Genomic DNA, 24427 nt, shown 5'->3' with positions numbered 1-24427 from the left:
TTTTCCTCACGGACCGATTCTCTCCAACCGCGTTTCGCACAGATCCGTCGCGATAACATGTCCATCGATCTCTGTGCTCGCCGGAACATTCGTTTAGAGTTCGTCTCCGCGCTCATTTGACTCGACATTTAAATGTCACTTTGTGCATGGTGCGCCACGACGGTACTATCGATCGATTGAGGAATTTCACAGTGCACGGCGCTTTATCGATACCGATATCCCGGTAACGAACCTAATTCGTTGGAGACTGAAAGTGCTCGAAAAATGAACTGCGCGTACCAATACTCGCATCCCGCTCATCCGCAAAACGTCATGAGCATACCACCGACGGCTACCCAACAGCCTCTGCATTCCACGGATACCGAGTATCTAGAGGTAAATAATTACAATTAACGTTCATAAAACCAGTCCGCTTGAAATTACCGCGTCAAAATTCACCTTTGCCGAGGCTTTCTCTGTCAAGCTGCCGGTAATATTTGACGGAATCTATCAACAGCGTCTGCTCCATTATGCGACGACATCCTGGGCGGTCCAGGAACACCCTCCTGTTAATTGTTCATCTGCCGGTAGCAAAAGAGGCCAATGCGAGGCCTCACGCACCCCCGATTCTCCTTAACGCGTTGCCAATTCATCAGCGCTCGCTGAGAATTCAATTTGCACGATTGCCAATCGGATCTCGCAATTCGATTTCACGCAGATTCTACCCGTCGAATCCACGAACGGGGGGGTTGGCGGTTGTGAGTAAACCTGGCCGAACTCGAAGAAGCGGCCAAGTGTCGATACGCTACGCGACCGTGCCTCGCCATTTCCCAATGGTTGTACATACTTACTTACCCGTATAAACTGACGGGAACGCGCGGCGGCGCTTTAGCATGTGGAAACGTGCCCCTGAAGCTCTCATTAACGAGCATAATGACGTTCACGGCAATAATAAATCGGAGTTGATCGGCTCGCGTGAAAGGTTGCGGAAAAAAGTCGACTTTCACGTGGCTAAGGCGAACGAACGAACCAACGAACGCACATACGAACGAATCGTCGCGGAAGAGAGAAGGCGCAAGAAAGAGAAAGAGAGACGTAGCTGGGGGATATTAATATAAGGGCTCGATACGTAATTATAGTGATTACCGTATTGCCAGGGGGCGGATGAGGGCGTCCCTCAGTTTGCACGTCATTTTGCAATCTCAACTTCCAACGAACATGCGCGCGAATTTGTCGGCGATCCTCCATCAGGCTAATTGTTTCCCCCTTTTTGCGCTAATTCTTCACGCTCTCTTCGTTCCTTTTGTTCAAAGTACCGCGTGTTCCGGAAGAAAGCCACCGCATCGACACCCGTACCCTATTCTTTAAATACTCCTTGCCCTCTGCTGTGCCGCAAACTGTCCCCATCGTTGCGTTATCCCCGCGTTGCTAATCCGCCGACGCTTTATAATCGATACGCGTATACCCAAGATGTTTCGGCGTTATTTCTACCGGTTCTCTCACTTTCTCACCGATCGGCGATTAACGCTTCCGTCGCCAAGCGGAACGTTGTCTCTCGACTATTCGCCAATGTTGCGATCGTTGGCGCGTAGCGGTTAATTCGAGTGCGAGCTCGCTCGATCTTGCTCGCTCGGGGGAAGCACCGCGAGTTCCTTGTTTGCGGATTACGCGCCGACAGAAAACCGAGTACCGCATGAGTTACGGAGGATCGGCTTCTCTCCTCCATGTGGAACACCCCATAAATCTGGCCGAGAGAGTCTCTCTATTCCGGACCACGATGTAGACGGAACCGCGAGTTGTACGCCAGCTACGGCCCGGCCAACGAGTCCGTAAATCAGTCCTAGACAAGTTTCTCTTCGCCTTGTTTCACGGCAAAATGTGCTGCTCGACCTTAAAAGCCTCAAAGAGATGCTTCTACGCGCCTCCTCTTCCAGCCATTCGTTCGCGGAGACGAATCGCCGACAACGGTCAAAAGGAGCCACGGTGTAGTAGTATTTATTTCACCGTGGCCGGTGTATCGCTATAATTCTTTTCGACAATTGGAATACGACGACCAACCGGAATCTCGCGTGTTACCACGCGAGGAATAACTCCAAAGACGAACCTTGTTCGCTCGATTATTCTTCCAACGCGATCATCGTGGCAATCGAACGCGAACGCTAACGCGACCTGTTTAGCAAACGATAATGAGATCTTTGTCCTTTGTTTGGACGAAAGCGGAGCGTGGCGAAAATGTCTGCCGTAGGAAAGTAACAGAATCGCGTGCAGCACAGGGAGCATTGTAAGGCTATACGGTTCGAAGAATGTTTGCACGTTATCAACGCGCTTCCATTACATACTTCACGCGAGTGTTTGATTTATGAAACGAGCATTGGAACTGGTTGACACCGTGTGCCCGTGCTAAAATACTGCTTTTTAACTGCACTCGTTGCCCGCCAAGCGGACTATCATTACAACCGACGTGTTAAATATTTTCAGAGTCGCATTCGGAACAGTCCGCAATTGTTACGCTCTTTTTCCCATATCACGAACGCGATAAATTACCAGCGTGCATATGCGGATGTCGTGTCAAAGGTTTAAATTGTTTTTATTAACGTAATTGCCGATTCGTCCCGCGCAAACCCGATAACGATAGATCAAACAAATGCCGCTCAAAGCGGTTATTAAACGCAAAGTACCTACTTTCCCGTGGCCAAGCAACCTCCTACTAGTAAGTTTCTACAACGATAGCGAAAAGGCTCTCTGGTTCCAGTCTGGTCCGGGTGAATCTTCATTTTCGGACGGTCCCAGCCGCTATATGCGAAGCTGGTTCCTTGGTAATTATTAGTCCATCAGCATCTCCCGATGGCCACATGGCCGTATAAGAGGCAAAAGCCGAGCTGGTCCCAACGCGGACCATCTTAGCTTCGCGAGGCCGCCCTGTCATTATCCGCCCCCGTCAGGCCCGTGGGCCCCATTTCCCTTTCAACCCCGTTCACCTCGTCTCTGCCAATCAGCGATCCGTCATTTCAGAGCTACGATATCGCTCGATCGTTACCGAGAAAATCAATCGTCGCTCGTTGATCAACTTTTCCCCTCCGATCACCGACCTCCTCTTCTTCCCGCTTTCTCATCTCCTTTCTTTCCTCTCTCTCTCTCTCTCTCTCTCTCTTTTTCTTTCCCATCTTTCCTTTTCGATACGCTGGCCGACTGTGCGTGATCGGACTGCGCGATGTTCGCGCTAATAAATAACGAAGCTCGTTTTTATCGAAAAATCTAAAAACGTGTACGTTGAAGGAGAAAGAGAGAAAAGATGGATGAGCGGTAGAAAAACAAGCGACACCCCTCAACGCAGAGGTTCTCGCACCCTCATTTGCACGATCGACTGCCGTTTGCTCTTTCAAAGGACGTTAACGCCTGATTCTGCTTCGGGTTCATTGTAAAACATCCCTTTTCTCGCTTCCCATAACAGTTGCCGTTATCCTCTAACCTGGCAGAGAGGTAGGGTAGATCGCACCTTTTGTGGCCCGATCGCACGCGATGTACGCATCATCGTCTCCTCGAATCGTGGGGGATGGCCACCGATAATGCCTCGCGTTCCGCGAAATATTTGTTCGTCGATTAGAGCCTGTATCGATCCTCGTGGAACCCCGGGCTTGACCGGTTACGGAATATTAAATTAAGAATCGAACGGAACGTCTGTACGTTTCACCGAAATCGTGTTTGACGGGTCCCCACTTTATCCTGGTCAAAATCTGAACGCGATACGATACCATTGCGCGTATATACCCTACTGCGTCTCTCGGACGCAAATTATCGAGCATTAACAAAATGACGATGCTCGCGAAACATTACGCGTAAATTGGAGACGCGAAAGTCTGGCGATACGACTTAGGAGATACGGCTTCCTCGTTCCCGACGACCAACGACCAACGACCGAGAGCAGTTACGAATGGACCGCGATTAGATGGTCGCCTCTCGCCACAGTGGCGCCTCGATTCTCTTCCATTATAGAAGATTAGGACCTAATACCACCCCGATGCGTTTGTTTCTATGCCAGCCATCGGCGTAGACGCTTAAACCCTGGATCACGTCGATTCGTAATCGTATCAATCTGCATTATGCATAACGAGGTGACCAGGTGACCGGTGAAAAAGGATGATCGAGTACGCCACTGAGAGCAGCGGTCATAATAGACCCACGCTGTTGGCTGAAATTTTACCCCGGTATGCTCTCTACTAGGTTGCTCGATACGACCGAGTCGATAGCATTTGAAATTCAAACTCCTCGATTAAAATCGCATTAAACGCTCGTAAGATGGTATACCCGCGATCTTCTCGTGTTCGCTCCGCATAGATCCTTTCGAACAACGTCATAACGCTCCGAATCCGACCGCAGCTCGCTCGAATCGACGTCGCAAATGTCGTTGTAGATTAAGCGATAATTTATTTCGCGTAGCAAAAAGCCGACCAACGTTCGCGCCGTTTTTTCCCCCGAATAACACGATTGTGCCGTAAGTAGAACGAGACGGGCCCAGACAGACGCGCTCCGACTTCCTTTCTCTATCACGCTCGCTGCGCCTCGTTTCCGTACTAATCGAAAAGAAAATTCTCCGAGCACTCGAATAATCGATCGTTGCCCGTAATAAACAGAGGGAAACGGGTCTCTAATCCTCGGCTGGGAACAAAAGGTTTCCGCAACGCGTGGATTCGATTTGTATATCAATTACGCAGTCCGGTCGATGAACTTTGCTCGTTTCGCCGGTATCAGATAGTGGCATGTTGGTATTTAAATACCGACGACGTGCATACCGTTACGTCAAACATCGAGGCTGAAGTTAATACGACAACTTCGGGTCACGTAAGCCTCCACTTGGAACAGGAGACGAGAGCGCGAGGGAGGGAGAAAGGGAGGAAGAAGAAGGACAAACGTGGAAAGTCCGTGGATGGAGGTGAAACGTCGAGAGGGCACCACCAAAGTCGTCGTACGCGTGCCTCCTCTTCGTGGTGGCGCGGTGCGCGCGCATTTCACGGTTAAATTATCGAGGGGAGGGCTGCGGAGCGGCGCGAGTGGCGGCGGGAGTGACAGAGAAGGCTGGGAGGAAGAAAGGAGGAAGGACAGAGCTAGAGCTAGAGGGAGAGCGATGGAGAGAAAGAGAAAGAGAGAGAGAGAGAGAGAGTGTGTGTGTGTGAGAGAGCGCGTGAGAGAGAAGGGAAAAGAGTGGGAGGAAAATCGGTGGGGATAAATAAAGTAAAGAGGAAGCGGGCCCGGTACGGAGGCGGTCAGGGGCGGCAACTGGTTCTCTCTGGGTTCCGCCCAACAGGCTCTGCCCCTTTTTTGCCCGGGGGCCGAAGTCCTGCTTGCTTCCCTACTACCATTCCCCTGTCTGGTCGGGGCAAAGCCGATCGGATAGCCGGCAGTCTGTCACGGGGCGAAGAACGGGAACCACGTTAACCGGTTTCCCCTACGCACCACGACGTTTTCGACCCACTCGCTTTTTTATCCAGCCGACGGCCGCGGACACGACTTCGGCCTGCAACTTCGAGCCTTTCTTTCAACCGACCAATCGAGTTTCGAATTCCGCTGGTGATAGCAAGTGCAGTGTGTATTGAACAGAGACTTATAATCCACGAAAAATTCGTCGAGACGCGGCTACCACGATACGCCGGGATCGTCGCGAGGCAGCAAACGCTCCACGGGAATCCGTGAACCACTGGCTCTAGTCGTTGAGATACGTCAGCGAGATGTTGACCGACATGACACCGGCTGCGGCTGGTCAACTTTATCCGCAGTTACAGTCGATCGCCAAATCACCGGTACACGGACATGTGGTGAGTCCTCATCATCATCATCATTATCATCATCATCATCATCATCATCATCATCATCATCATCATTATCATCATCATTATCATCATTATCATCATTATCATCATCATCATCATCATTATCATCATCATCATCATTATCATCATCATCATCACCGTCACCGACATCATCGTCATCGTCGTCGTCGTCGTCGTCGTCGTCGTCGTCGTAGTCGTCATTGTCATCATCATCATCGTCGTCATCATCATCATCATCATCATCATTATCGTCATCATCTTTATCACGATCGCGATTACTATTATCATCGTCATCGTCATCTTTCATTGAGTTTCTCGCATGAAATGTTACTCCGAATTCACGAAACGTGGAGGTCTTTAGAGAATTATCGTATTTGGATTAACGTTGGAACCAAATTCTTCGATCGAAAGAGTCCATCGGGTAATAGGTGTGACTATTCGCGTTCTCTCCAACTGCTAGGAACGGAAGGTTGAGGTTAGGTGGTAACTAATAGGCGGATTTGTCCCGCGATCGCGGCCTTTAAAGTCCAGGTCTGTAGTAAGAGGCAAGGGTAGCTGTCAACCTCTGATCTCCTCGAGGCAAGGTCAATTACTCAGCCTCCTTTCAGATAGGGATCTTAATCCGTCCAGGTAGACCACGAATCGTCGATCTCGTATATCAGGTGCTACTGTTCGTTTTGTCACCTTTGTAGAGCCCTTTCGTCCCTTTCGTCGATAAAATCGAAGATCTTGTCGAAATTAGACGCGTTTTAGAAGAGAGTGCCGTTACACCGTTCGTCGGATAAATTTTTCCAATTTCCTCATTTTTAGTCCACGAACCGGGAACGTACCCGAGAACGCGGCTCTTTGAGCTTTGCCCGCGTCTTTTATGCAAAGATACGAGCCCGTGTCTCGGTTGCGCAGATGCTGGTCATTTTCGCATTCGCATTGTCGCTTTCATTCCATGGGTCGTTCGCGTGGTCGACATTGTCCGGGTACACGAGGATCCTCGAGACTACCTGAGCCACGCATTATCAGCTTGCGCCGCGTGTAATCCGACAGATCATCTGGGATGATCTATTCTGTTTTGACAGAAGCAGCGGTCTCCGTGGCCACGAACTGTTTTCGACGGTGAAACGTTCGGGCCTGTACGGGGCCCAGCAGCCTTTATTCCTTCTCTCGGGCATAACACGTGTTCCGTTCGTTTCTCTCGCACGCGGGTTTGGAACTTTTTATTTTATGACTCGGCAAGAAGGACGCTGCTTCTGCCGTGGCCTCGGCGAGATGATTTACGAGTCGATGTAAAAAAGTAATTAAATCCTTGGCATCGAAAAAGAGACGAGTACGAGTGTTAATTAAGTCAGCAGAAAAGTTTCCTGTCGGTGTGTCGTGCCGAAAATTAATCTCGGTGGAAAGTCTCGTGCGTCTGCCGCCTCGTCTCGGGTCTTCTTGCTCCGTTTCCAATTCGACTTTGCTCATTTTGCTCCACGCTTCGTGATCTTCCACGATTCACTTTTCATAACCTGTCGTGACTTTCAAATCCGAGCTATATAGCTTTCCACGGGTATTAACATCGATCCGCGTTCCTAGAACCGAGAACGCAGCGGACGAACACGGGATAAATGTACGAAAGTATATACTCGGTGTCGCGTGAATGTCGAAAATGTTGCGAACGATTTATTTCTCTTCGGTCCCGGGTTTGCTTCCGTTCGCATCGTCCGAGCACCCGATCCCGATGTATCGAGTATCCTCGATATAATAGTTCTTACGCAAGGTTCTCAGGGATTAAAGGGACCGTGTGGCCTTTACCTGTGCACCCGAGGAGCCAATTATTTGTCCGCTTTTCTTTGTGCGCCAAGAGAGGATCCACTTGACAGGATGCGTAGGATGGTAACACGATACCTACTTCCTCTCGTCACTCTTTACAAACGTCGATCCTTACAAAACACAGACGGACACGAAAACTTTCAAGCCAAGAATTTTCTCCTCCCCGCCGTTGTTATCGTTTTCGTCGAACCCTCCGTTTCATTCGCGTCGCGTCGATTTCAACGCGTTCGCGTCTAAATTCCAGCTACTCGCGATAACGTCGCTTGCCACGAAAGTTCCTTTCTAAAGCGTTTCATACCGCGATGCGACGGATTTTCATGGATTTTCCGCTGATTAATTAATCAGGCGATGACGGAAGTTTTTATCGACAAGTACGTTGAGCTATAAGTAATCCAACCGGTGACTAAGTCGTCCATTTTACCTGCACAATCGATCGACTTTGTTTCGATACGTGCTGCATTGATCGCGATGGCACGTAGTATTGTCTGAATTCTTGTTATTTATTCATAGACGAAATTCACCGCACCCCGTTGCTATCCATACGAATGCAATATTTCTCGCTAGTTGCTTGCGCGCTTATAACCCTTGTACAATCAAAGAATAACCCTTACCCTACTTTAAATCGCAACAGCTTTACGCGCGTTATTTTCTTTTTCTTTTTCTTTTTCCTTTTCGAAATTGCAAGAACGACGGGAAACGAGGTGGCACGATTAGTGGCAGGAAGTTTGGAAAGCTCGAACAAAAATTCTGTCATCGTGCTAAAAGATCCTGGAACATCTCGCTCCACTTCACTTCCACGCTGGTAATCCGATAATCCGATTCGTAGGGTAAAAGTGTCCTTTTAAGCGACGCCCCGTTGACATTTTCAAGGATGACAATGGACTGCGAACGGGCGCACAGCGTACACCGTTTCTCGCAAAAATACGTCCTTCGTCACGCTAGAGGGGAAAGAAAGCACGACACGGCCTTTTTATGCGATCCACGAAAATTTACCTGGAGCACCGAACGCAATAAGGATGTCACCCTAATTTGTCTTTTCTGTGAACGAATTTCCCGGAAACCGAAAGCTCGGTTCCTTCCTCTTTCTTCTTCTTCTTCGTCTTCTTCTTTCGTTTTAACCATTCGTAACGATTATCTTTGCTCGATTATCGTTCATTCGAGGACAAATGAAAACGCTCGGATTCGTATTACCGGAGAAAATAAATAAAGCGGAGAAAGTCTCCACCCCTCGGTGGAAAAAGTCCGTTCTCCATTGCTCGGTGATAAAATCCCTTCCGATTGTCGTCACGCCTACCGAACTGTCGACTTCTCCGAGCTTAATGAATTATTTTTGTCGAGTACATCGTACGTACGTCCCGACGCGTAAACACCCTTTAGAAAACTCGTTTGCACGGCGCGTCTCGTTGGAAGCGCAGGGTCCGAAAGTGGCAGATGTTCAGGGTGACAACATGGCCGCTGTGCCTGCTCGATGCGCACGTCTTGGAAAACCGTTTTTGCGTATGATCGATTAATTTCGTGGCCCTCGGGATGTTGCCACTGTGCCGACAGTCCTTTGTCGCTTGGACGGGCGCGATTCCTTTTTTCCTTCCGTCGGTTTAGGTCTCCGCGAACGGATAGAGCCGTTGCGTTGCTCGTAAAATTTTCATCGGTTCAACGCGATATCGCAACGAGATATTAGCTATCCGTTTAAAGCGTAGTCGGAGAAATTAGCGGAATACTTTTCCAGGGGAAAGATCGAAGCAACTAGCGAGGAATTTTCGTAGGAACGAAACGTAAGATATTCATTACGGTGTGTACGCTCGGTTTCCATTAAATCGTCAAAGATGCAATTTCGTAGTCTCGGTTAGGGGGTGTATTCGCGATGAAACACACGTACGCAAGTTCGCCGGCATCGTTATCGTGGAAGGTTCGATAATTGAAAACTCTAGCCTCCCCTTAGCTTGGCCTCGCGTATGCGGTGTTCCTATTGCCAGTGCGAGAGTCAGTACCTCGAATTATCGGTCATTATTCCCAGCGGTACCGTCGTCGATGGAATTATTCATCGAATAGAAACGTGGAATTCCACTTGGTATCTGAACTTTTCCACGCAACGGGCTATCGAGAATGCAAGGATACGGGAGTTCCTGGAAAGCGAAGGAAAAGGACATTTTAGCGAGGAAAGAGGATCGGAGACGGACTCGTGTCGCACGGCGTGGCCCGATAGGGCCCCCGGTCGAGGCTGCAATTTGGTAGAGATGCAACGGTGCGTGTGGGTTTACCAGCCGCGTGCAACCGCTCGTGTGTGTGCCCTTCCATCGACCATCATCGCATCGCTGGAAGGTTCGATAATTGAAAAGGCAAGACTTCTCTCCGGGTTACATCGTCGTTGTAAACAATATTCCTCGTAGAGCGCGCACGAGCCTTGAGATGGTACGTCGAATTACCGGCCATTATCGTGACGTATCATCGCAGCCAGCGTCATTCACCGGACCATCATGGGAAAGATGAACAATACTCGATCTGGTCAACACCTCGAGGCCTTAACGTGCGCCACTCGAGCAAAGTGGAAGACGATTATTAACGACTCGATTCTATTAAACCGACTACTTTCCTCCGCTAAACACAATGCAACATTTTTTCTACCACGAAATTGCACGCTCCAATCGGTTTCTTCGCTTACCCTCATTATCAACGATATATCCGCTTACTCGGGGGGTTCCTACGAATTTTCTCTCGCCATTTTTCTTCTCTTTTCCTTCCCCCCTTTGGATCGTTGCCGATTATCGTATGCGCGTCAGCGGTGCAAACGGTGCAAACGGTGCAAACGGTGCAAACGCCGTTCTATTTCGCGTGGCAAACACCTCGAGGCTCGATCCGATCGCGTCGACCTTTCTCCACCGGCCGATCCAACGGGGAAAGAAGCGTGGCAACAGCAGGGATTCCCCGCAGGGGTGCCAAACCCCCGCGGAGTCGGAACCAAAATACCAAACGTTGGGTTAGCTGTCCACCGAGCTCGATGATTTATCGACTGCGTATTATACGTCCCATCAAGCGCGAATTTTTCACACCGTCGATAGCCTGCAACGGAGTCTCCGTTTACCAGTCGGTCCGGTCAGCTCCGGGAACAACTTTGCGTTCGTTAACTATCGTTTTAAGCTTGGCAGACGCTTGTCGTCCAATATATCGGATAACGTGGCTGCACGGGAAGGAAGCTTTCCATCCTCGATAAAGCGGTGTAACGCTAACTAACGATAATCCCACGATGCACCGACATTCTTCCTATCCGATATCTGACAACAAACTGGTACCCTGACAAAAATGTTCTCTGCGCAGGAGTGACTTTTTTTATAAAAGATACGTTGACTCGCTCCGCCGCGGGTAATTAACTCGAATTCCAGTTCTATCCGCGCGATCGGCGTACCGCAGACGGAGACAGGAGACCGCTTCTCCAAAGCGAAAGAGATTACCTCTCACGACGAGTATAGAGCAACGACCCTTTCCAAGGCACGTAAAAACTTCCGGTATACCCTGCACGAGAAGTACACGCGCGATTTTCCCTTTAGCAGATGCATATGGCCGGCTTGCAGCTCGTTCGCGCTTCTCCGTCCCGAGAACACCTCGATCGCGTGTTCTTCGCGGCCGAATGAAGAACCTGCGAGTTTTGAACGATACCTGCGGATAATTGCCGCAGTTTACCGAGGAATGCGTCGGAATCGATTCTGAGTCGTCTAAATTGCCGAAAGTATCGCCGAAGAAACAAGCGTCCGTAAATACCGATCCAAATTTGACGTATATTCGGCGGATGTTACTCTCGATCGTCCTACGTCCAACGAACAGAAGATAATCGTAATCGAGGTAGTCGCAGAGATCCGCCAATGTGGCGTCCACCGTAGCACGCTTCGGCGAAAATGTTAATAAACCATAAATTATCGGGCAATGTTCGAAGAACCGATGCTTGGACGATACGTCCACTGCTGCTACCGAGCAGAGTTCCAACCGTGTATCCACGCTTGCGTAAGAACAAAACGCAGCGGTTAAACTACCCAAGTGAAACCGGAATAGGGAACAGTCTCAACGAGATCGGCGTAATTTTCTACATTTCGCTTTCCCCGCGTCCTTGCGACCGGCAATATACCTACCTTCGATATCGCTATTGCGACGTTATCCTCTTTCCACGCGTTGCATAACGAAATTCGCGTTTGTCCCGTTCGATGTACATACACGTTAGACGTCTCGTTGCGTTGCGTACGTCTTGGCAGACACCAGAAGAACTTTCCTCAAACAGCGAGTATTATTCGCGACTAGTCCCGGCAATCGGAGTATATACCCAAACGTTGGAACAAGCGAATTTTTCGCTTGTTATCGGGTTTTCGAGTTATCGTGCAGTTCTGGTACTTTCTTGCCGCGTGAACGATCGAGGGACACGCGTTTGGTAAACGCGATACGCGAAACGCGCGTCGGATCGAGAGGAGGCTTCAAGCACCGGCCATGAATTTTTCCATGAATCGAGGAAAGAGGTTTCCGAGTTTCATGGGAATAAGAATGGCCATAAATCTCCGCGAAGAGCAACGCCTTTCTCTTTAAGAAACTGGATCGTCGTGGTTTCTCGGTGATCACGTGGTTCGAGACTGTTCTAACGATCTCGAAACGAGAAGCGACTCGATGGTTGATCAGGGACCTTCCGAGACTCGTGTCCGCCACGGTGGCTCACGGTGTTTTCGTATGGACGATAATTTATTTACGAGTTCGGGGGTGAATATAGAGCAACCGCAGCAGCTCCCACGGCTCACTTGCCCACTAAATCGCGAAACAATAAATCCGAGAGTCGAGTCACCCTCTTTATGGGCCTCTTATACAGGGATGATGTCCTCAGGGGGTAGCCTAATATGTCACAGTCTGTTGCAGCGCTCTCTCCGGCAGAGCCTATCGCCGTGAACAAGGGTGGATCCGCGCGAGGCCACGGTTTCTGAGGGTTACGCTCACGAGGGGTTAGATACGCTTCTAATGGACTGATTCAATAGCGACGATCTGATAAACCGATCCCGCGGTACACGCGTCTTCGCTGATCGAATTAATCGGATCGTCGTTCTTCGATTCTCCGAGTAATAATCGACGCCCTTCGCGGTGGAGAATTACGCGCGCGCCGAGCTTTGGATAATTTTCGATGCGACCAAACGGCGAGATCAAAGGCGAACGCGAGGTAACGCTGGCCGAGGATAGAATTGCTCGGATAGAATGGTGGTTAGTTTCGCAATTTTTTCGCGGCACGTGTGCGAGGCGAATTAAAGCGGAGATCGTATCGCCGGGAGATTACGTGATCCTCGGAGTTTTGTCACGCGTTTAAGCCTCTTTCATCCCGTGTTACTTCCTTTTAATAAGCCAACGACAGGCCGAGTCTAAACAAGAGCGGGCTGCGTGTTTCCGCGGAAGCCAACAAACTCTTTAGCTAGAAACGATCGGGCTTCGTGTAACACGTTTGCCGGAGAACGGCGCTATCGCTTGGAAAATCGTGATCATTACAAACGAAACATGACAGCTGAAAAGTTATTATAATCTTTGGCGGTCGGGTTAACACTGACGATTTGCATAATCTCGGAACGAGTGGCGGGCCGTGGCAGCGAGGAAAAGCTTGCCGCGGCATAGCGGCATGCTCGTGTACGCGCTTGCGTATATCGTGAATTTACGATACGAAAGCACGATGAAGCTATAAATCGTGTGGGCTCTCACAGAAGACACGCGAACCAATTTGCCCGAGATCCGGCTGCGCGCATCGTTTCGTCGATAATCGCCCGTTCGGACGATATTCTCGCGACACCGAACCTGTGTATCAATTTCCTCCGCCTCGGAAGCTTCAGCGATTATCGGAAAGACGCCATTTTCCTTCACGCGCTGGCATCGATTAACGTTCCGCATGTTCGGACGATATTCTCGCGACACCGAACCTGTGTATCAATTTCCTCCGCCTCGGAAGCTTCAGATTATCGGAAAGACGCCATTTTCCTTCACGCGCTGGCATCGATTAACGTTCCGCGCTTCCGCAACGGTACCGGGTACAGGAATATCGGTACAACAGGTATCGGGCATTTTTTCGCTGGCCGTTTATCAGTGGTGGCTACCGGAATCGTATCAATCTGGAAAGTACTCGAGTGATTCGGTTATCGGAGAAAACGATCTCGACCTTCCCTAATTCGGTCAACGAATTTCGCTGCGAGCGGCAAAGAAAATAAAGGTACAAACTAGGTACACACGGGAGATAGGAAAATTGATCCGGTATATTACCAGGACGCTTATCAAGCTTGTCCACGCGGAGCAGCTAGGGAAATTAAACGGTCTCCACGGTCCTCTTTAGCGGTTTCTATCTGGCTACGCTTCACGCACGTAATACCTATAATCGTTACGCGTATAATTCATAGCCGGAGAAAGCGCGCGTTTCCCGTTTCTTCGTACGGCGTGGCCGCAAGCACGGTTTTCTTTTCGCGTATTCGATCGATCCAACGGTCCCGTAACGATTAATTTATGCCACCCTTTTCGCGGAATATCCAAAACGGGAATATCGAGACGGCGATAACGCAAATGCTCTCTCTCTCTCTCTCTCTTTCTTTCTCTGTCTATCTATGAAACAGCGACAACGAGCATCGGGGAAATTTCAGCTCGGAGGATCGCGCGAGAATTATTTACCTTGTCGAATTATTTGTAAGGACGATCCGGGAACCGTTTACTTTTTGCACCAGGCATATTACAACGCGTGGACGGTGCGCCGCCGTGATTGGATCCTCTCGAGTGCTTTGCTTTAGCAGCACCTGCGTCCGACGAGATGAACGGGTTCACGGTCTGCCAAAGGTGATTTAGTGGCAGTTTGTTGGCGTAGCGCCGTCAGTAACACTTCGGACATGCCAGCCAGCAGTGTACGTGTATTACACGGGCTGCGCGTACACACGGATGTACCTCGAGAGGTTTCTGCACGCTGCTAAATTGCCTCGACCAGCGGCTTAACTCGCGCCACGTCGCTCTTTCAACCTTCTCTCCGACCGTTATCTCCAAGACCGATTTTACGTCGCGATTCTGTCGCGTGTCGACCCGTCCTACGTAAAAAGGTTCACGCTGTCGACGCGATCGATCGTTATCCGAAACGTTCAACGACCGGACATCGATTAACCCTATCGACGGCCGTTTGTTTCGCGTCGTATCGCGGCGAAGCTCGCGAATGGCGAACGACTCGCGCGTAGTGGTCTCCGTGACGCGGCCTAGTCCAAAATTTAAACATCCATCAGCCTTTTCCCCGCGGAAATTTAAACGTAAGCAATCGGAAGCAATTCGCCCACCCGTTCGAAGACGCAAAGTGATCCGTTTATCGATAATTCGTTGCTAAATCTTTGTCCTATTTATCGGTTTATCGATGATCTTCTGGACGTTGAGAATACGTAAATAAATATTTTAAAATGCCCGACGCTGCTCGGGGAGAGATTCGCGAAAGCCTGACGGGAACGCATAATCGTTTTAATACGAGCAATTTAGCTTTGATGCGAGGTAGCGGTCTCGTTAAAGTTTTTTGAAAAATTGAGACATTTTTTGTGGCTAAGGGACGAAATTGCGAAAGATATCCGAGGACAGGTGCGTGAGCGTCGATTTGCGTCATCGACACGCGACGACAACATAATCTCTATTTCTCTCGCGAAGAGAAACACCGCCGGTTTGGTCGGTATGTCGGTCAGGGCGGCTGTTTGGAGGAAGACGTTGGTCGTCGTGGAAAGACGCGAACACGGCCGCCGGCACTCGAAGGGCGGACAAGGAACCGTATCGCCATTGCCGCGCGAGGTCCATTTAGATTTAGCCGGTGTTAGGTGTTTACGAGTTTTTAATTGAACGTAAATATTCGCAGGTGCAGGCCGTGGAACCGCTGCCTCGCTCATCCGCAGATTCCAGTCGCAATTACAAGGAACGAACTCGCTATATATGTATATATACGTGTATATACGTATATACATATATATATATATCGGGCGTATCCTGGTTTCAAAGTAAGCTTTCGCCGTAAAAGGAGCACTTGCGTCGTTAGAAGTATACCGGCGCAGTGTAAATTTATCGGCTCGCGCGTTCGCTCGTTGGCGAATTTCGCCAAGTACCGTTCACTTAGTCGGTCCCTGCGCCTCTCGTAAAACCCTGCCGCGACTAAATTACGGCGAGCTCTCTAGCCGTGTTCTCTCGGTATCAACTGCCGTTTCAGGAATACGAATAAATAATATCGACCGCGGACAGGCCGTGCGTGTGGCCCAAACGCGGCCAACCTCGGCAGATCTCTCGTCTCGTTTCATCCTACGCTTCCGCCATTTCGTTTTCCGGTTTAATTAGCCCGGTTGTAACTTTGAGCAACGTTTACACGACGATTCGTTCGATTCGAAAGGAAGGACGCGACAAAGATCTCATCCTCTGGACAGTCGCTGACAACCGACGAATTCGAAACCGGTCTGTTCTCAATCGTGCCAATGGACGAACGATAGGTCCGTCGGAAAAGGTTCATCCATCATCTCTTCGTATCGCTGTGAAAGACACGGATGATTCGGGCCAGATGTTCCGCGACGTTACAACTTTGACGGATGTACCCTGTCGGTGGAACTCTCGCAGATCTCGCGATCCTCGTGGTCCTCGAGGCTTCGTCGAGGTATTCTATGGAATCCTTGTTCAAGCGGTGGATCGTTTAAATGCAAATACCCGGTTAATTTATCGTCCGTACGATTTCGTTTCTCGGGTCCGCTGTGACGCTATTTACTTAAACTTTCATAATTGAAAGAAAGCCGCCGACCAGGACCACCGTGGCAGCACCGACAATAAAACCTCGAATATACGGGGACGCCGGAAAGCTTTCGGTAGGCTGATCTAGGAGAGGAAGAATATATCGAACGATTCTACCTGGTTGAACAATAAAGACGCGCTTACGACCCCGCCCCTCGCGCATCCTTCGGGCGCGAGCGCGAAACTTCTTTCGACAAATGGCGTGGAAAATATTGTCGTTACAACGGGTCCTACGTGAAATATATAGGTAGACCGACTTCTACGAGACGACAGAAACGCGGCATCGATTAAATCCATGGTCCTCGTTTCGCAAGTCGGACGAAAATTAACAACGATCCCGAGATTTCGTTTGTCTTTTTACCAACCATCTCCGACGCGTTTTGCACAGTCTCGCTTCGACGATTCGCGTTATACCATCGGGACGCAAGAATTACTCGACAACTTTGCATAAATATGTATATCCGAGCCCCCGATCGTTTCAAGTCGTGGAAATACTCGTAGGAAAGAAAAGAAAACAAGGAAAGGAAGGAAGACTCACCGATAGACGAAACGCGATGGACCGCGTCGCTCGTTGGATCAGAATTGGTACGCGTTCTTCCGCTGAAAAGGGAGCGTAAATGAAAAAGGGTAAAGGAAGGAGGGAAGAAGAAAAAGAAATCACGCGTAGAGGACCTTTATTATCGTCGTAACGTTAATTTAATTGAACATCGAGGCTGCCTCTTCTGCAAATGTAAAATTTTATGTCCGCCTGTCCTGTGAAACGACCGGTTAAGCGCGATGCTTGCGCAAACGGCGAACAGCAAAGGAGATAAAAGGGGGTGGCTGTAAAGAGTATCGGAGAAAAGGGCGAAACTGCCTGTAGACTTGGAAGAAACGGACGCGGGGCATTCAAAGGGGGTTACCTTTCCGAAATTAGAAGCGTTCTAAAGCGAGTAAATGACTAGCCGGACCATAGATCGGACACTCGGTCGCTAATTGGCTGCAGAATTTTATGTACCACTAAATTACTCGATGCAAATGCGTCGACTTCCGTCCCCCAGACTGGGGATATTCCAGAAGCACGCGCAACACCACGGGCTTGGCGCTTCCCCGTAACAGATTTACGCCAGCCTCATTATCCTAATGAAGACGTAACGGCTGAAAAACGAGCCGCGATTTTTGCCCAAAAGCAATTGCTCTATCGGAACAGACCGCGTTATCTTCGCGGCACTCCGAGCGTGCAAATGCCTCCTTTGTTATTCCCGCGCGAATAACAGTCCCCTGGTCGCGAAACGTATTCGCAGTTTCCATCTATTTGTAAATACCCATGGCCTCCGGCCCGTCTGCCGGGTGACGAAAATACAAAACGAGCGAATCGGAGTCGGTTCTCCTCGCGTTTCAGACGACGTTTAGAGACCACTCCTCGCCCGAGGTTGATTCGGTTAGAGTTTAGAGGATAAAACAGAGAGCCCTGTCAACGGCAAGATGTCGTAGACCGTGTCTTTGCTTTAATCTGTCGTCGAGTTAACACGAACCGGGCGCAAGTCCAAGGTCGGAGCTACCGACGCAAATCGCTGTGCACCGCAGGCGATAAAGCGTTCAGGCTGCCCAAACGCGTGCGTTTCTTCGCCGAACGTTCAATCTAGGGAGGATAAACGGCGTTAAGTGGCTAACGAATTATAACAAACTTGTAATGTCCACTTAATATTCCGTGCAGCCAAGGGTGACAGATTTACGAGTGCTAATGAATCAGTAGCCAGTCGTTCTTCACCCGATCGTTCTCCAACCGCTGTACGACTCCTCGTTCGGAGCGGGCAATGTCGCGAGGACTTGCTCGCCGTTCTTCCCGCGATTACTCGCTTACGTGGGTGCCCTGCTCCATACCCGGAAATCATTAGGTCCAAGGGCAATTTGAAATTTGTCGAGAGACCGGGAGACTACGGAGGCCAAAAAACTCGGTGGCGTGGAACACGGTGGTGAAAGAAGAGAAAAAGAGGAGGACGCTGAAGAAATAGAAGAAGAAGCAGCCTTTCTGTGTTCCCTCCGGTCGCTCGATAGCCGAATAAATTTGGGTAGCTCCCTGTTTTGGCCTCGGGCCACGGTTACAGCGAGGTAGACTTTTTCGGATATACGATCGGACCTTTCGTAACGTGCCGCGCACACACTGGACAAACGAGAGATGCCGCGCAGGGAAGAAGGGCGAAAAAGAGATAGCCGGGTCGCTCTCTCACGATGGATTTAATTAAAAAACATAATTTAGAAGGGAGGATAACAGGTAGCTGCCGCTTGGTGGGAACTAACGGAGGCTCTGGTCGCGGTGCAACCTTGGTTACTCATGAATAAAATTATTAATCTCGTCTTCGAACCGAGCTTTCTATCGTGCCCGGTCGTATCTATCCTTCGCGTTTCCCAATAGCCACGGAAAACAGTTTCGACTCGGCTTTACTCGAACGCGAAAATTGCCCAGTTTTCCACTTCTTCTCCTACTTCTTCTTCTTCTTCTTCTCGGCAAACCGAAAAGATTCGCGGAAACGTCGCAGCGGAAAAGCAGCGTTTCTAGAAGGCGAATATCGCGTTGGAATATAAGTTATTAACCGGGTAGAAGGGCTGGAGGAAGGCTTTAGCGGCATTTCATCGAGATAAGTGTGCGCGTGTTGGCGTAGTTGCACGTAGAGGCGGATAAACAAATAATTAGCATTAGAAACGAGGCACGATATCGCAACGATCTTTCCCGGCTAGGCGTACTACTCCAAAGGGACACATCGAGCCGAACTGGCGATAACGACACACCGCTTACCGCCACCGACTGGCTATATTTCTGACCCGTACGAGATCGCGGACGGCATTTTTTTCCGTTTCTTGTCTGGGTGGTCAGAGGAAGCAATTAAGAGAAAATACGAAAATCTCGCAAGGTGGTATACTCGCGAACGCGGGTACGTGCCTGCTTTAATTTAATCTCTCGCGGTCACTTTTATTGCCGAGCCGAGTTGTTACGGAAGAGCTTATTTTTACAGCCACTGCTGCGTTGCTTTTATAGGAACCAGATCGATATTAAGATTGCGCGTGGTCTGTTCCGCGTGCGTGGTAGAACGTGGCACGAAGGGAATACGTCGCATCGGCCGGCAAACGAAAAACCTTTATTGCACGGTTTATAGGGCATTTCGCGAGGGAGGGAGGGAGGTACCTCCGCAAACGGAGATAAGTCGACGTCGCGGCGAAACTTGGACCCCGCGATTCGGAAAAACAAGCGGATCGTTTGAAACGATCGCCAGGCTCTTTCTCTCGCTCGGGAGAACGCAGGTGGATCCAATCAGGAGAGCTCGAGGCAGGTGCCAGAAAGCCGGTGGTCAATGCCTCTCGAGAAGAGAACCGACGCTTTTTACACGGAAACCAGCAAAGACCGCCGACTAATTTCGTGTCCAGCTCTATTACCGGACAAAGAGGACCCGACCTTTTCTTCGCTTTTCTTTTTTCTGCCTCGATACACGATTTAATTGTCTTTTCGGAATATCCCCGGAGATTCCGTCGGTCGCGATCTGGTCGGGAACTGGAAATTCGCTGAACCCGTATTCGCCTGCCGGACACGAAACGACCAATGAGGTCTCTATTTGCGGCCGAGTAGCAGAGAGGGAAAGAAGCTTGACGCGTAGACGTCGGATGCGGTTTGCCGCACGCCCAGTTGGATCGACACCCTACGGTTTACCGTGTTCGCACCCTCGCTCAGCCGGTCGGTCGTTGCGCGAACCCCGTCGCCTGTGCGCGTTCAGCTGTCGCGTGGCCTCTTGCTCTCGCTTCGACACCCACCAGTCCCGTTTCATTTCGCTCGTTTAGCGACCCCGTCGTTGTATCCTCGCACGGTGAACGCTACGCGCGATCTTAATTCCAAGGGAAACGATCGTCGCGAATCTGTGATCTCTGTGAATCGGCAAACTCTCGGTCGACGAACTCGAAATCGTACTCGTCTCCCTTTCCGCTCTCTCCCATTTCCACGAAACGTTTGACCCGCTTATCGTTGAAACTTTACGACGACCTGCATCGTCGGAAGGACTCTCCGGGCCGAGTTGCGGAGCTTCTCGGAAGAAAGCTAGTCTCTCGGGAGGGGCAAGGAAGGGAGACGACGATGCTGCCTTGTTTTAATTTATGCGCGGCATGGCCGAAGGCGTTATTAGTCCTAGCTGCCTAGGATGGGCGTGACGTCACGCGGTTAAAACAAAGGATCCTAGCCGTGCCCAACCGACGATGGCTCTCTTTCAACTGTGCCGACAGTAAGCCGCGAACTCGAGTCCGATCTCTTTCGCGCTCGTACGTTTTACCCTTTCCTCCATTATCGTTGCCTCGCGATCTACTTTTTTCCTTCGCCTTGGCGCGTACGAACGGCACTAGCACCGAGTGTGTTGCGAGTTCGGTTCGGTCTAGCAAACGAAAAAAAATAACATTCGCCTTCTATCGTCTGCGTGCGTAGCATGCATAAAACATAAACGGTTGGCGAAGAATTGCGGCTATCGAAAGACGACAGGTATAAGTAGAAGCGAGCGAGCGAGTAGAGCATATCGGCGACTCGAAGGCGCCTCGCGCTCGTGCTTCGCTAGCACGGAATAACGACTCCTTTTCGTTCTGCGCGGCGTAATTACAGACCGGTCGGAACTGCCGGCTAATATCGCTCTAATCGATAACCCTATTAACACGCTTCACGCGTTCTCGTTAACCCGCTATCCGCAACGATCATCCGCGGTGATATTGGCTTTCCGAGATGAGTTCGACACCGCTGGATAGATCAATTCGAGAGTTTGATTTCAGCCGCGTCTCGTCGAGTCTACCGTGACCTATAGAGGCGCGCGAGCTTAAGTGGAACGAATTTTTTCGCTATACCGCCGCAACACCGGCAGCGGCGAGGATATAGAGTCGGGAAAGGAAGGCAGAGCAGGCTAATTGAGAGACGTCGTTGTCTCCACCAGGCCACTGTCATATCGTTCCGGTGGATCAATACGTAGCCTGCCTACAACCTGCACTCACGAAGCTCGAAGAGGGCGTGGCTCGTACACCACCGGTCGAGAGATACTCTCTCTCCGTCTCTCTCTCTCTCTCCCCGATCCTCCTGCCTCCCTCCCGCTGGTTCGCCCCATCTCTTTCCTTCTCGTTCCTTCGCTTCCACTCCCCTTTCTGCCGGTTTTCTCACCCCAGTCGCGCACAGTTCGAAAGGACGATGTCGTCTTCCACCTCTTCGAGGGGGAAACCACGACGAGCAAGCGCCAAAGTTCGCCGCCACCTTGCTATTCGTCGACGCCTCGAAACGAGGACCATCGCGCGCGTCCTCCTCGGTGGTGGCGTTCCCTTTCGAGAACGCTATATGCCCCCGCGCGCGCAGTGCGGAGTAACGGAATTAGGGTGGATGGAAATTTTGAAACGACGCTAACGAGGTACCGATGATACGCGCGCATCAAAGAGTCTCGCGGCAGGGTGAAAGGGTCGACGACCAGAGAGAGGTAAAGCGTCCCCCGGATTCTTTTAAAGAGCGGAACGAGAAAGGAGCACGATGTTCGCCGTTGACCGCAACCGTGGTTATTACCCTGGCAACCTTGCCCGAAGTTACGAAGCACGAGGTGACCGCGGATTGGTAGAGCTTTCTCTCTTTCTCTCTGTCGCCCTTTGTCTCCATCGTCGAAGGGTGCGCGCACCCGTTGTCTTTGGTCGGTGTTGGTGCAAGGTTGAACCGCGTGGGGGCGTGTCGCCTCGATGGCGCCGGCTGCTAATGGCTGCACGGCCCGCCAGACTTTAATTTCCTGCCGCTTCCGCGGACCCTTTGCCGTTACCTTTCCACGTCCGAATCTGCTTCGGGACCCTTCTCAGCCTCCAGCCTTTCGGTAGCCGGTAACCGTCCTCCGCTCGTCTTTTCTTCCCTTTACGAAACCACCTAGGATCCTCGGATGATTTGCATGGTCGCGCGAGTTATCCCCTATGCTATTCGCGTTTCGCGGAATCGGTGCGCGAAGTAGACGGCGTGCCGAGTCGGCGAGCGTTTACGCGGTTTCCGTTCGCTGTCTCGAGCAACGAGAACCGAGACCTAGATCCGGTTCGTCTCGACGATCTCGGTACTTTCAGCCAATCTCGGATCTCTCACTCTCCTAGGATAGGACCGGCAATTTAGTGTCATTATACACCCTCGGGGGAAGCCTCGGTTCCGGCGGCCGAAGCCGAGCGAGCACGGTTTCTTTTTTGGGTCGATTTAGCCGCGATTATGGCCGCATCGAGCGTCCGGTGGATTTCGATATTACGAGCTGCGTTACCTTGAGAAAGCGTCTCAATCGACCGGACGATTTCGCCTGGTATCGATATACACGCGGCCGCCTAATTCGCGAAGCCCGCCGAAACTCGTTATTATCGGCTTGCGTAATCGTATCGAAAGAGTGGACCGTAATTCCGAGGTAACACCTGCTCGGGAACGCGTTTCGCCGTAATAAAATCGTGGCTAGCGTGGCGCGCGGTACTCGGTTCGTTCGGTGGATCGATCGATCCATCGATCGATCGGTGGATCGGTCGGTGGATCGGTCGGTGGATCGGACGGGCCGAGGCGAACGCCGAATCGGCCGGATGGTCGGTCGGAATGAAAAATTGGACGGAACCGAGTCGTAATCTGCTGGTTCGTTTTTCTCGTTTCAGGATCATCCGGGTTTACGGGGTACACCGTTGGCGATGCTCGCGGCTCAGTGCAACAAATTGAGCAGCAAGAGTCCACCACCGTTGGCCGACGCGGCGGTAGGCAAAGGTTTTCATCCATGGAAGAAGAGTCCACAGAGCAGCGGCAGCTCGCCGCAACACTCGGCTGGTAGCGGTGGTGGCGGCGGCGGCGGCGGAGGAGGTGGCGGTGGTGGCGGCGGCGGGGGCGGCGGAGGTGGCGGGGGAGGATGCACGACGACCGGAGTCAGTCAAAGACCGACGGCGACGAGCAGCGCCGGCAGCACGACCGGTGGCTACGCGAGAGCGCCAGTGACTTCTTGCGCGTCGACCGCGCCCCAATACGGCAGCGACCTGTACTTTCCCGGAACAGCGAGCGCCCAACCGGCCGGCGATCCGCATCATCATCAGAGCAGCCTGCTCGGAAAGGTCGAAGGAGCGACCTTGGGCTCGGTGTACGGCCGGCACCCGTACGAGTCGTGGCCGTTCAACGCGATGCCCGGCGCGACTCACGGCGGTATCAAAGCGAGCGACGGTTGGTGGGACGTGCACGGGGCCGCGACTGCTGGCGGATGGCTGGACGTCGGCGGTACTGTCGGCGTCGGCGTCCATGCCGCGCAAATGGCCAACTACTCGGCCGACTACTCCACGAGTCTAGCGCTCGCGGGCAATCATTTGCTGACCACCGCGACCACCGCCGGGCACAATCTCCTTCAAGACACGTACAAATCGATGTTACCAGGAGGGCCGCCGGGGTTCGGGCTCCACCATCACGCGGCCGCGACAGCGAGCGCGAGCGCCGGTGCCGGTAGCCCTCAGGGGAGCGGCGGAGGCGTCGGCGTCGGGGCAGGCGGTGTCAGTCAAGCCCCCTCGCCGCGCTCGCAAAGACGCTACACCGGCCGTGCCACCTGCGACTGTCCGAATTGTCAAGAAGCCGAGAGACTCGGTCCGGCCGGCGTACATCTCAGGAAGAAGAACATCCATAGCTGTCACATACCCGGCTGCGGTAAGGTCTACGGGAAAACGTCGCATCTGAAGGCCCACTTACGGTGGCACACTGGTGAGCGACCGTTTGTTTGCAACTGGCTTTTCTGTGGCAAGCGGTTCACACGTTCGGATGAGTTGCAGCGGCACCTTCGAACCCACACCGGCGAAAAGAGATTCGCCTGCCCGGTCTGCAACAAGCGGTTCATGCGCAGCGACCATCTCGCGAAGCACGTCAAGACCCACAGCAGCAGCAGCAGCAGCAGCGGCAGCAAGGGCAAGGGGGGAGCGGGGAGCTCGTCAGCCGAGTCCTGCTCCGACAGCGAGGACAACGGGAGTCAGCAGAGTCCCACTTCCAGCTCGGTGCCGCCGCAGCCGCAGCCGCCGCCGCCGCAGCAGCAGCAGCAGCAGCA

General features: G+C 51.5%; 1 protein-coding gene across 1 annotated transcript in view; it reads left to right on the top strand.

The window, feature by feature from the left end:
• Positions 1-264: 264 nt before the first annotated feature.
• Positions 265-24427, top strand: part of Sp1 (transcription factor Sp8) — a 24723-nt gene continuing 560 nt past the window's right edge. The window contains exons 1-3 of the mRNA XM_017911077.1: positions 265-375; positions 23016-24090; positions 24159-24282. Of these exons, the coding sequence (XP_017766566.1) occupies positions 265-375; positions 23016-24090; positions 24159-24282 (1310 nt within the window). The remainder of the gene's footprint in view (positions 376-23015; positions 24091-24158; positions 24283-24427) is intronic.

The sequence above is a fragment of the Eufriesea mexicana genome, unplaced genomic scaffold, assembly GCF_001483705.2.
Source record: "Eufriesea mexicana isolate 0111107269 unplaced genomic scaffold, ASM148370v2 scaffold124, whole genome shotgun sequence".
NCBI lineage: Eukaryota > Metazoa > Arthropoda > Insecta > Hymenoptera > Apidae > Eufriesea > Eufriesea mexicana.
Note: the sequence above shows the minus strand (reverse complement) of the source record. Positions and strands in the feature narration are given on the sequence as shown.